The sequence below is a fragment of the Scatophagus argus genome, chromosome 4 (assembly GCF_020382885.2).
Source record: "Scatophagus argus isolate fScaArg1 chromosome 4, fScaArg1.pri, whole genome shotgun sequence".
Lineage (NCBI taxonomy): Eukaryota > Metazoa > Chordata > Actinopteri > Scatophagidae > Scatophagus > Scatophagus argus.
In genome coordinates, this window is record NC_058496.1 from 13,964,510 (window position 1) to 13,978,155 (window position 13,646).

Genomic DNA, 13,646 nt, shown 5'->3' on the forward strand with positions numbered 1-13,646 from the left:
TGTGATTTCAATAATGGTGCTTTTATTCTGAAATGTTTGGAACGGATGATCATAAAGTCACAGGGACATGGACAAACTGCAGCATCTGGAGGTTTGAGCAGGTGGACTGGCTTTTAAGTGGCACAATACACCTCTAGATGTTTTGTGGCCAAACTGTTGGCAGACAGCACAGCTTCCAACATGCGTTTACTCTCCATAAAGCATATCGTGTGAGGTTGTATATTTTTTAATTGTCCATCTGCACCTTTATTTGCCGTCCTTGTGCTGCTGTGACTATGTGAATTTCCCCACTGGAGACTATTAAACAATTCTTATCTTACCTCATTTAAAATTTAAGTATTTTTCTTAAGGTTTGGTATTCCAAATAATGAATATCTATGAACTTGCAACAAAGGTTAAACAGAAGAAAAAAGTTTTTGTTTGTTGTTGTGTGTTTTGCTTTGAAGTGGTCATATTCAGTCACGTGAGAGATGCTGCTGTTATTGCAGAAATCTCTTTCCCTCTAGCTTGTTCTAGTCCTCTTCGTTTAGTTCCACCTGAGTGAGCTGTTAATGAGCCTTGTACCTGTCTTAAGAAGAAGCATGGGAGGCAGAGCACATCCTTCCCCAAAGGCCACCATAATTTAGTGGATGATCCACCTTGACACCTCATAGTTGTTTATTCCAGTCACTTTAGCAACTTATAAACACAGCTTCCTCTGGAGGCTAGTTAGCACACCATCAGACCTGGGGTCATAACCTTGCATCAGATTACCGTCATATTTGATGCAGAGATATGGATTGTGTGGTGCATGCTGCACACAGAGCAGTACCTAACAAAATACTGATGCAAGTGTTGGCTAATTTGAATAATTTTTTCGCCATATTTCTTAATTTTCTTTCCTTTTTTTTTGTGTTTATCTTCAGTTCCTGGTGACGTGGCACACCATTGATGCTGACTCTCCAGAGCTGAGTCACATCCTGTGTTGGGCCGCAGCAGATCCCCCAACTGGACTGTCCTACTTCTCCTCCCTGTACCCTCCTCACCCCCTCACAGCCCAGTATGGGGTCAAAGTGCTCCGTTCTTTTCCTCCAGTACGGTCACATATACAGCACACACATTTGTTTTAGTTTCCACTTGCAATAAAATTACCACTACCACTAGCCTACAGTGATAAACACCATCAGAATTGAATTTACTAAAGGTCTGGCAAATAGTTGATCTTAGTAGCATGTTCAGGAGTCTATAATTCACACTAATGTACCTTAATGATGTAGTCTTAATCAAAATTAGACACAGAATATCTTGACAACAGTATGACAACACTGTGACTGATAAGGATGCTCACATTTGTTTGGGACTCGCTTGTACACATAGACACAGTCATCGCATTTCTTCTTTCTTTTATTTCTCAGTTATAAAATACTTAAAAAATATATTTTTTCTTTCTAGGATGCCATTTTGTTTTACATTCCTCAGATTGTCCAAGCACTTCGTTATGACAAGGTAAATATCAGATTTTCTGAGTCAACAAATGCATTCAAAGTGGACATTTCTTCAGATTATTAAATTGCCAGAACTTTTTATTTCTCTTCTTTTTCTTTCTCACTCTGGTGTAGATGGGTTATGTGAGAGAGTACATCCTGTGGGCCGCTCAGAAGTCTCAGCTTCTGGCTCACCAGTTCATCTGGAATATGAAGACTAACATATTCCTGGATGAGGAAGGAAGCCAGAAAGACCGTGAGATACTCACACACACACACTATGTTGTTTTGATTCAACGCATGCAAGTTCACACAGAACAAAGTGCAAATACTAAAATGTAAAATGCTATGATATTCTCCATCCGTGCAGCTGACATAGGTGAGCTGCTGGAGCAGATGGTGGAGGAGATCACAGGCTCTCTCTCTGGCCCGGCCAAAGATTTCTACCAGAGAGAGTTTGACTTCTTCAACAAGATCACCAACGTATCAGCCATTATCAAGTATGAACACACTTAACTGTTTTTTTTTTTTTTATTTGACTCTTGTGTCCATTCTGCATACTTAGCATCTTTTAGGCCATTGATTACAATAGCATATTCATTACATTACAAAGTTACACAATATTTTAGAATGATTTCATTGAGTGGTTTCAGTTCAGTATTAGTATAAATTCAGAGCAATCTAAAATTTGGTTGAGTGTCCATCATGATGAACATTTACTTAAATGTACGTAGATGAGCTCTGTTGATGCGGGCGTGAGTGGGGATTACTTTTAAAACCATTAAATATGAATTGTATTATTAATTTTACTAACTAACTTGATGTTGTTAATATGTTGCAACAAGCCTGCAATCCCTTTACCATAAGACATAACCTTTATTAGGGTTTTGTTTTTGCAGTCATGAGTTTTAGATTCATCCTCACTTCTGACTTTATTTACTATCTTCCACTATTAAAGCAATGATACGGTATAATACAGTTGTAATCTGACTTTGAATGAAAGGATTTGTGAAACCAGGATGCTGATCTTTGCCCGAGGCCTCAAAGTAATACTACACATTAACTTTTCTGTTAAACAGAGCCCTCTAGGTAATCCTCAAGATGTTTATGAGGTGAAGTTTCCCCCTGAGCCAAGGTTTTGTTCTTTTACCCGCTTTGTACATCAGTAATCTACTCTCTAAATCCCTTTGTTGTTTATTTATTTGGCTGTTGGTTGGTGTAATGTCTCTCTGATTGTGCACTGTGTTTGCCGTGTCCCTGGCTACCTGTCTACGTGTGCCTACACTGTGCAGCTGATGAGTAGTTTTCTGACAGATCCCGTTATTTCTGGCTCCTACAGAGTGTTTTATCAGCCCACTAGAGGCAGACAAAATTCCCATCAGCCATCATTGCAGCGCTAATTGCAACTGTCCAGGGGAGAAACTGCTACTGTCCCCTGGCTTCCACTCATTATTACTCTCCACCCCAGTGACTCTCTTCTGTGAATAACAACAGAGCCCAACTGTCACTTGTGATTTGAAGTCATGCAGTGAGATACCCATGCATATTGTTCTCAGTAAAGTCAATCATAGAGGAGTGGAAACTCTGTGTGTTCAAGTTGTTTTTGTTTGTCTTCATCAGACCATTTCCCAAAGGGGAGGAGCGGAAGAGGGCCTGCCTGGAAGCCATGTCACAGATCAAAGTTCAACCTGGCTGTTATCTTCCCAGTAACCCAGAGGCCATAGTTTTGGATATAGACTACAAGTCTGGGACCCCCATGCAGAGGTGGGACTCAAAACCACCATCTATAATGCTTGTAACAGTTACCAGAACTCACAAAGAAGTGTGACAGCTTCACTGAACTTTTTTTCAAAAGCACTTTTGCATCCCTTTGTGTCTGTTTTCAGTGCTGCCAAAGCTCCCTACCTGGCCAAGTTCAAAGTTAGGAGGTGTGGAGTCAGCGAGCTGGAAAAAGAAGGTACTGCTGATGTAGAATGCACATAAAGTAGATACTGTATTTTTTAAGTACGTGCAGTGAGTAAACGGCGTGTCATGACACTTCCCCCATAGGTCTGCGGTGCCGCTCAGATTCTGTAGATGAGGGCAAGAGCGAAGAGGAGGCCAAGAGGATCTGCTGGCAGGCAGCCATCTTTAAAGTGGGAGACGACTGCAGACAGGTCTCAGAGTCTTTGTCTTACTACACTATGTACAATCTATTTCATTATACTTACTATGTTACTTTAACTTGACCTTCCTTATTTTCGCTTGAATCTCCTCTCTTTACCATTTCGTCCTTTGGGTTCACAGGACATGCTGGCTCTTCAGATCATCAGTCTGTTTAAGAACATCTTCCAGATGGTGGGCCTGGATCTCTATGTGTTTCCTTACAGGGTGGTGGCCACAGCCCCAGGGGTAAGTCTATATGAAACATATATAAAATATATGAAAATTCTTACCTTCCTTTATACAATCTCACGACAGGAACTCCTGAATGTTTAAAACAAATTTTTCACAAAGATAATGAAACTGCAAGTATAACTGTCCCTTGTGATCAGACTACTTTTCATTCTCCATCTTTCTGACGTTCCACCACAGTGTGGAGTGATTGAGTGCATCCCAGACTGCAAGTCCCGGGACCAGCTGGGCCGACAGACTGACTTCGGCATGTACGACTATTTCAGAAACCAGTATGGAGATGAATCCACACTAGCGTTCCAGAAGGTGAACAAAATCTCACGGGCTTTTAAGTTAATAGTCAGCCAATCTTGCCTGTCAAATTGAACCATATTTCTCAGTACGCACATACTGTATTTAGTAACAGTTTATTCTGATATTCATTCTAACTTGGTTTCAGGCGCGGTACAACTTCATTCGCAGCATGGCAGCTTACAGCTTGCTGCTCTTCCTGCTGCAGATAAAAGACAGACACAACGGCAACATCATGCTGGACAGCCAAGGCCACCTCATCCACATCGGTGTGTGTTGTGTGCATTTCCTTGTGGCTTTATTGAAGTTGGTGTGTATGTATGTGTGTGAGTGTGTCTGTGGGCCTGGTATGAATCAGAACTGTTTTGCACAATATTTTCTAAGACAAATTAGACAAGTCCCAAGCATGTGTGTGTGTGTGTGTTTCCAGACTTCGGCTTCATGTTTGAAAGTTCTCCTGGTGGGAACCTCGGCTGGGAGCCAGACATCAAGCTTACTGATGAGATGGTGATGATCATGGGGGGGAAGATGGAGGCGACGCCCTTCAAATGGTTCATGGAGATGTGCGTGAGGGGTTACCTGGCTGTCAGGTGAGTATGCAGAAGTGCTAAACTGGCTGTTCGCAGTACTGTGAATATGGCTGATATTTAACATTGAGTTTCTCTGGTGGGTCAGGCCGTACATGGATGCGGTAGTCTCCTTGGTTACACTCATGCTGGACACTGGCCTCCCCTGCTTCAGAGGACAGACCATCAAATTGCTCAAGTGAGTGTGGATCTGTCACCATGTGTGAGCCACTATGTATGAGAACAAGAAGTTTGGATGTAATTTGCTGTCACTTTGCTAACATTCAGGCAGCGGTTCAACCCTGGTTTGAGTGAGAAAGATGCAGCTTCCTTCATCATCAAAGTCATCCAGAACTGCTTCCTCAGCAACAGGTCAGTGCAAAATCTAAACATTTGACATAATTTTCTTGTATTCTTGTTATCATTGGCTTCCTGAAGGCATTATTCACGTTTGACTGATTGCTCTTTTTTGTCATACAGGAGCAGAACCTACGACATGATCCAGTACTACCAAAATCAGATCCCATACTAAACGTCTGTGCCTAAATATTTTGGCTGGTACATGATGAGTTTGTGTGAGTTTGCCTTGTTAACGTTCCCCATTGAAGATTGTGGCTCATTGTTTCCACTGATTGTTGAATGTCGTCCTTTGTGTTCGCTTTAGCTTCTTGTTTCTTCTCAAACCATATTTTCTTTATATTAGTTGTCTATGTCCTTATTTATTATTGACATCTATGTTGTTATTAATAATTATTATTACTATTGCACTAGCATCTTGACTTCTGTGCACTTAGAGAAAAAAAACCTCTTGGTAATCATTCTGCACGTTCAGTAAATGCTTAATCAGAGTTTGTGCCAATTTTGAATAATTTGTAATGTGAATGTGGATTCTTAAAGCTGTTGATTTTTAGATGGGGTTTGAAATGTAATTGGGTACTTGAAGTAGACCGGTTTCAGTTCTGACCAATGTGGCCTATTCCGTCGTCTCGTACTTGACTGTACTACTGTGCTTCTGTTTCAATGGACCTGTCAGCTTTCTGCGACCTGTAGCATGGTACTCGTCTTGTATTTAACAATGGCGACTGACTGTACAGACGTGGGTTACCCTGTTCGTATTTTTGGGTTTCCGTATTTGAAGTTACTTCGGGAGAAATGATGCACACAAATTCTGGGAAACACTGGGGCTGAGTTTTGTATATTTAGCATTGCCAAAGGGGGGAGGGAAGATGATGCACATAAATCAGACTTTTCTATTGTTTATGAATGACGGTAGGGCACAGCTCGAATGTTGGGCAGTTGCATGAAGTTAAGCTGTAACTAACATGTAGCCTGTGTCCAATGTGGCTTTTTGGTGAAAGTTATTTTAGTAATCCAAAGTGCTGTGCCCCATGTCCATATGACTAGCTTAAGCCTTTATGTAATGTTACTGATTGTAAAGATTTTGCCTCTCTTTGTATATTTATATCCATGACCCATTTTCTGTCTCCTTTTCTATCTTCATGCCTTTTGAATGAGAAAGCATAAGATATGAAATCAAATAAAGATCTATTAACTTTAAAAATATATATATTCTTACTGGTGGTTTTATTAATTATATGAAGGAAATACTTGCTTTTCCTCACTGAAGACACACTTGATGGTTGAGTGTAAAGGCCCATTTAAGGGCTGTAAAAGTTTAGAGACAAATTAGTCAAAGTCAGATTGGGTTTGAATGTCAACAGGACAAAAAACAAAGAGCAGAAGTCAGCACTAGTTTAGAGGCTGATTTAATACTGTTGTCCAAACCCTCAGTAGGCTGCTTAGACATGAAAGTAATTTATTTTTGCTGAAACAGCAGCTGGAAACCGGAGGATCAGATGAGTTTTGTAGTTATGGTGAAAAAATTTCAAAAATGGTCCAAAGGGATGTAATAACAGTTTCTTTTTGTATATTTATGTTTGAAACTGGTTTTCACTTTTTATTTTTCTATGTTTGTTCACTTTAACAGTACAGTCTCTGGACCATAAAGTACAACACTTTGATGTTAAAATATTGTTGTTTAAAGATCATTTGTGATAAGTTTTCAAATAGTGATTTACTGGAAAATTAAAGAAGAAAGAATTAGAAAAAAATACCAGTAATTAATTCATGGCTGAAAAAATTGAGGATAGCGCAATCTTTGTAAAAAGAGGGGAGGGGTTTTCCTGGTGCCCACACTGAAGGATGCCATTGGAATCTCTGATGATGATGATGATGTTGATGATGATGATTAACCCTCCCGCTCCTGTTATGTAGCATATGGCACTGTTATGTCAGATAACATTTGCCAGTTTTCTGTCTTCTGCATGCTGTGTGATATATTTACATCCACCAGGGGGCAGCAGATAATGACATTTAATGGTTCTAAGTTGTCGAGGGTGCCGCTTATGATTGATTCAAAGATGCACATAACTAGTGTGAGACTAAATCAGATACTGCAGTATCTGCTCAGGCATTAGAGCTGTCAGTCTGTTTCACACTCAGATAGCCAGAATAGCTTTGAGTGGGCCTGCAAGCGTTTACTGATGTCATGAGTGATCTTGTCCTCTGACAGCACCCCGACTAAATGTAGACTAACATGTGCATGCCTGTTTCTGCTGCTGCGAAACAGAGACTTGAGACATGGTGTGACATACTGTGTAGACTATATTCATGCAAACCGGTTTTGTTAAACACATTGATGTACAATAAGGACTGGAATATAACAGCCCAACCCAAGGCGCATTACAACTTGGCAGGCTCCACTTCAGGTTCATGGGTGTGTTAAACTTTAACGTACAGCAACAGGGTGTGGGCTGTGTTACATTCTGCATGTACGCTTACAGAAATACATGGGGGTAAAAGAGGTGACATCTGTGAATTTTTAGAGACATTAAGCACCAGATGCAACAGCTGCTTCATGAGTGAAAGCTGAAAAACAACAACATCACACAGGCATTCATATAACTTAGTGTGTGTGTGTGTGTGTGTGTGTGGGCTGTTGGGTACTTCAGCAGAGGAAGGTGAGCGTCCTGAGAAAAAAGTCGACGCAGCTGACAGTCAACACGCTGGAGGCCAAACAATGAGCAGCAGACGGAGAAAGTGTGTGAAAGAAAGACAGAAAGAAGGAGACGGTTCTTGCTTTTGTTCTCATGGCCAACATAAGGGTGTTTTTAGTGAAAAGGCAGTTTGAGGGAAGAGAGTTTCTAGCGCTTGTCTGTGGGTGGATTCTTCTTGACACTCTATTTGGTTAATATTTCAGTGCATACAGATGTCCAGAGGGGAAACACCTTGATGTATTTTTGATGAGATCAGATCACTGACTGTCATGGCTACTCCCTGTGGTCCTGCAGGTGTACTGATCTAATCCCTGTTGCTTCACACAGAGATTCAAATTAAAGATGTGTGTATGTGTGTGTGTGTGTACAGCAGAATGGACATTTGCGCTGGTTTGAAATCTGAACAAGAATCATACCTGAACACAAAAACATGTAACTTTAAAATCCTCAGATCCTTGTGTGGTATCATCAGTGTTGGGCATCTATGGGACTTATTCATGAATTATCTCATTAATCCCTAAATTACACTGACAGTGACACACACACCAGCTGCTCATAATCTCTCATTAATTAGAGGAATCTTCTCTGTATCACAGGATTATTTCAGACAGACAAATGGCAATAAAGACTAGTAGAAATAAACAAGAATGTCAACACAAACTGGAACATCTGAGGGAGAGAAAACATTCCTGAAAAAGACAATAAACATCGAGGCCTCAAAAGATGCAATGAGATGCCACATAAATAATGTCATGAATAAAAATAAAAAGCTTGATGTGGATAACAATCAAAGCAAGAGTAAGAATTGTAAATATTATGCCATTAAATATTCCAGTGTCTTGCTGAGTTTAACTTGACTCTGAGAGCTTTAGTGGTATATGTTAGTGTGTGGGTGGTGGTGTTGGACTGATTGATATTTGAATTGTCGGCACATGTGAGTGATTATCCACCGTGTGCATACTGAGCTGTTGTTGTTTGCCTTAGCTCATGCGTGAATTATGTAATTGGGTTGAAACAGCTAATCTATTGACATACAACTCTCTCCTCCTCTTTCTTTTTGTCTCCCTCTCTCAACAAACATGCAGTATACTGTGCATACACCCTTGTTCGTCACACGTGTCTAACAGCGCTGCGTCTTGTGACACATTCATGCTTCTTGAACTGGTGCAGCCACTGCGCTGTATGCCAGCCATGTGCTATGCAATAATTAACTCTTCTCTGAGTCGTTCCGGCCATTGAAGCCGTAAGGAGTGAAGTTGAGTAGAAAGGGCCATTTGTCCAAAAGCCAGAGCAGACAGTCAGGCCTATTGATGAGATGCTGCAGCTAATCAGGAGTAGTGACTGCTGTGCCCTGAATAGCAGCGTTGAGATGTTTTTTAGCAGCAGAGGGGGAACCAGTGCCACACAAAAGTCAGACTGTCCCCCCTTGTCATTGCTGCCATAAACTATAACTATAACTGTGGCAGCAGTGACAAGGGACAATAGTTTTTTTATTATTATTATTTTCACTTCACTGGGGCATCCAGCAAAAAATGTAACATCTAGTATTTGTCTTAGAGATTACCTGCACCATAGAAGCGCTATCGATAATGTAGCCTTGACTACAAAGGGGATGAATGGTGTTAATTTGGTCTCATAGAGATTATTTAGTTTTACTCCTGATTAACCTGACAAATTCATGGATGCCTTTCTTCTGTATGTGTGTGTGTGTTTACAGTCACATTGTGGGGATCTGCCTTACTTATGGGGTCAAAATACAGGTCCCCACAACGTAAATCATTAAATATTGGGGTGAAGACTTGCTTTAAGGTTAGGCTGAGGTTAGGGATAGGTTAAGGTAAGGTTAGGATTAGGCAAGCAATGTTTATTGCTGGTTAGGTGGTGGTTAAGCCTCCAGGAAGTAAATGTCAGTCTATGTAACGTCCCCGAAAGTGGAAACACGACTGTGTGTGTGTGTGTGTGTGTGTGTGTGTGTGTGTGTGTTTATGAGATCAAGTAGCATCTTCTCCAAAGATGAATAGCTGGTCTAGTGGAAGCACATTTTGTAATTTGAATATATGTTATGTTTTTTGTTAATACAAAATAAGCTCATAACAAACCTTTTCTTATGTCCACAGTACACAAGATGGTTATGGACTAGTGGAAAATACCCCTAGTGTCACTGTGAGGATTTAGGATTTCTTTGTCTATATATTTAGCTCCGGTGTACCCAATAAACTTTAAGCTGAGCGTAAATTAGTTTGACTCTTGGTTAGAGAGAGAGAGAAACAGTTCTGAACTCTTCCGCTAGCGCCATGTTGTCTGGGGGCTGTGTGTTGCAGTTTGCATGCGTCAGAAGTGCAGTGGTTGATCAGTTGTGTTATCTGATGCTGTGATGACTTAAGGGAGGGGCTGAGCCATGGCCATACACACATTGTTTACCTGCGAGCTAAAGGCCACTGGGTAATAAACACTGTATGTTTACACATGCAAACACATGCAACATGCACAAGTACAGCTCATCCCAACAGTAAGAATAAATCCATCATGATGATATATTTCGCTGTGTTCTGTATTTGCATAACAAATCAATGTTTCAGAAAGTCTCTTTATGAAAAAACTTTCCCAGAACTCTCCCTGAGGGATTTTCAAGACACACACTGGGGCCAGAAGTTTTTCTAGTTTCTTTTCTTTCTGTCTTTTGCTGTGTGTTTCTTGGTGCCCACGTGTTAAACGCTATTGGTCCTGTCCGCTGAATGGGCCCCAGTGTTCGCCCTCTGCTTATCATGTGACCTTTGATCTGTTTGGACAGCGTGACCAACAGAGGCTGCGAGGAGAGGAGAGCCGGGAGACACCCTAGTCAGAGCTGAGGAAACCAGGCACAATTCAATTGTAAAGGCACTAAATGAAATGCAGACTTGTAACAAGCATCATGTGCACACTTATGTGGATAAAATGAAAATATAATACGTGCAGTATTTGTAATTATCTATCAGGGCCTCACCATGTACTGTAAAATCTTTACTGACCTGAAAATATCTGTCCATGACTCATAAATCACAGTCACTTATGTGCATTTGAAAGAAGCCAGTGTTCTAGAGTGTACAATGCAGGTTAAGAATAGCATATTCAGTCTCCGCCCTGTCGACTCTTTGTTGTTCCTCTGCTTTCCTCTCGCAACCCTTTCACCTCTGCTGCCTCCCCTCTGCTTTTTTGTCTCTGCATTGACTTTGTGGACTTTACAGGTGACCATCCAGATTCACATCAGCCAAATTACATCACAAAAACAGAAGTGTATGAACAATGGTTTTATGTATTAAATGTAAATCAATTGGATGTTGCTCTTATTTTTTTTTACATTTTGACACATGCTCGTTATGGTGCATTCTCATTACCTTGGATACATTTCATTTGACTGGAGTCACTTGTAAAAATCAGTCAATCCTAGCTATGTGTTATAGCCTCTTCTTATACTCCTTGCTTTAATAAGCATTTTATTATTCCCTTTAATACTTGTGAACACATTTGTATGTTTTCTTGATAATACGTTACCCCTGTTTTTCTCCATTTTGCTGGAACATTGTGTGAAAACCACATATAATATTTTCACTTGATTTGTCACCAAGAAATATAGGGAGTGAGACAAGCAGAATTAATCAGCATGTCGTGACATTTCTCCAAACATTAAAACGGGGATTTGGTGCATTAAAGTTTTCCCACAGTGTACTGGCTGACACTGGACTGACGATATGAAGACATGCAGTTGAGAGTTTGCCCAGCAGAGGGCTTTAACAGCACTAAGCTGCAGGAACATCAGCACAGAAATAATAAATCCCAAACACGATGGAAAAGCCCTGCATGAAATGTGCAAAACTTCTCTCAGACACTCTTTTCTTACATCCTTCTTTCTCTCTCAGTTTGATAGAACTTTCCTTGTATAATCTAAATGTATTTTTACATCAGCCATGTTACATCACGTTATATCACATCAGCTTAAGATTTCTTTTTTGCATTGTGACAACTTTAAACTGAAAACGAGTGATTTTTGTCCTAAATCACACACACCGCGTTTCACCCACGCGGCTGAATCAGATTAATGAAGCCCTGTCCATGGCAACCAGGCGACAACAAAAAGCCTCTGCCACTCTCTCAACCGCCATGGCCACTGTTGCCACGGAGACCCATTCAGATGCCCGGTGGTGACCTCTGACCTGAGGGGAGGCTGGTGAATGTAGCTGAAAAGGGCGGCTGGGCCGGGGCATCTGGGGTATCATCTGGCGCCTAACAAAGCCCCTCGCCAGCTGGGGAGGAGGGCAGGAAAGAGGGAGCTGGAGGAAGGGGCACAGAGGACAGGGGAGTGGGGAGAAAGAGAGAGAGCACCCTTTTCTTCCTGCCCTCTTCAGAGAGAGTGGCCATTGACACTGTGCATCTCATTAAAATTTGTGCCTCACCTCCCCTCTTTTTCTCTCTCTGGAGCGCAGGGCCCAAGCAGCTGCCTGTCCCGCTCTGGCCATTCAAGCTCAAGTGCAGTCCACCGCAGGATGGAGAGAAAAAAAGACAGACAGAGAGAAGGCTGAGATTTGAGGGGGGGGTGACCGGGGGACGCAAGAGGCCTTGGACATATGCCACCACCACTGGGACTGGAGGGGCTGCACGGAGAAAGATGTCGCTCTGCCATTAGATCTCAAAATTCTCTCTTTTTCTTTAGTTTCAAAACCTTTATCAAGTTTAGCAAAGTTTATGCTCGTTAGAAAGTCAGTGTGCATAGATGCAAACTTTTTTCTATTTTGAATTACCTCTCAAAACACTACATAAATACTATGTGATTTAACGGTCCTCCTTCCTTACTGGAAAGCCCCATCTTGCATCCAGAGTTGGATAAATGTTCTGAAAGATGCGACTGAGCTCAGCTCAAGAGTGATGTGAAGTCATCATGGCGCCAGACACTGCCCCATCCATGAGTAGATGGACAGCAGGATAAGACATGCAAACAGCTGCCAGGTGGCAACACATGTAATCACAGACAGCAAACAATGACACACACACCCATCAACCTCCCAGAGCCCCTTTGGTTTCCCTACACCCCCAAAGGACATTGTGGATATGCCCGGGCTCTCTTAGGGGTCATGGTCATGCAGTGTGTATGGGTGTGTGTGTGTGTGTGTGTGTGTGTATGAAGCCAAGAGAGCACAGCAGGAGTGCTGTCAAACCAGAAAATCTGCCATGGGGTGCAAAAGGTTGGGGGGAGTGACGACTCTAATAAGGGGAGAATGAGGGGAAAAAATGACTAATGTGAGGGGCAGGACTTAAATCAGTGAGTGCTATGCTAATGAGATGATAACACTGCAGGTACTGGAGAGGGAAGCACAAGCAGAGCTGCAGTTTCTGAATATAACATGTTCATGAGGAATATAACATGTTCATATGTGTACATACACACTCATTTGCACACACAAACATACCTCAGGCATGTGATTGTTTAAGGAATTAGTGCAGAACTGAGAGTCTCAAAACAACAATGTACTTCGTCTGGAGAAATCAGGCCAACTCTCCTTCCTGTTTTTCACTCCTCACAAGCTATTTTGGAATCCTAAATTCAAGGGTACAGCCACAGAGCCCCTCGTCCCCCACCTCTTCCCTCTCTCTCGCTCTCTGTCATCTCCACTGATGAATGGGGCTTTGCGTGTGGATTTTAATTACTGCTCTGTCGAGGTGGGAATTGGCCATGCATTAAATTGGAATGAGACACATTTTTCCCCTCAGCAGGGGAGGGAGGAGAATGGAGGGTAAAAGGAGAAAGTGGTTACTGTATATTAATTGAACCATCCAGTGGCACACAAGTTCTCACATAACTGTGCAAGACCTACAAAAAAGGGGGCTTGGAGAGAAGAGGTGCA

At 41.7% G+C, this 13,646-nt stretch overlaps 1 protein-coding gene across 2 annotated transcripts in view; it reads left to right on the top strand.

The window, feature by feature from the left end:
* Positions 1-6,277, top strand: part of pi4kab (phosphatidylinositol 4-kinase, catalytic, alpha b) — a 25,121-nt gene extending 18,844 nt beyond the window's left edge. For both annotated transcript variants that reach the window (XM_046387975.1, XM_046387976.1), the window contains 14 exons: positions 906-1,073; positions 1,432-1,485; positions 1,599-1,719; positions 1,834-1,963; positions 3,084-3,227; positions 3,350-3,420; positions 3,513-3,619; positions 3,750-3,854; positions 4,038-4,163; positions 4,297-4,417; positions 4,579-4,738; positions 4,824-4,913; positions 5,003-5,086; positions 5,195-6,277. In XM_046387975.1, the coding sequence (XP_046243931.1) occupies positions 906-1,073; positions 1,432-1,485; positions 1,599-1,719; positions 1,834-1,963; positions 3,084-3,227; positions 3,350-3,420; positions 3,513-3,619; positions 3,750-3,854; positions 4,038-4,163; positions 4,297-4,417; positions 4,579-4,738; positions 4,824-4,913; positions 5,003-5,086; positions 5,195-5,246 (1,533 nt within the window). In that variant the 3' untranslated portion in view covers positions 5,247-6,277. The remainder of the gene's footprint in view (positions 1-905; positions 1,074-1,431; positions 1,486-1,598; positions 1,720-1,833; positions 1,964-3,083; positions 3,228-3,349; positions 3,421-3,512; positions 3,620-3,749; positions 3,855-4,037; positions 4,164-4,296; positions 4,418-4,578; positions 4,739-4,823; positions 4,914-5,002; positions 5,087-5,194) is intronic.
* Positions 6,278-13,646: the final 7,369 nt, after the last annotated feature.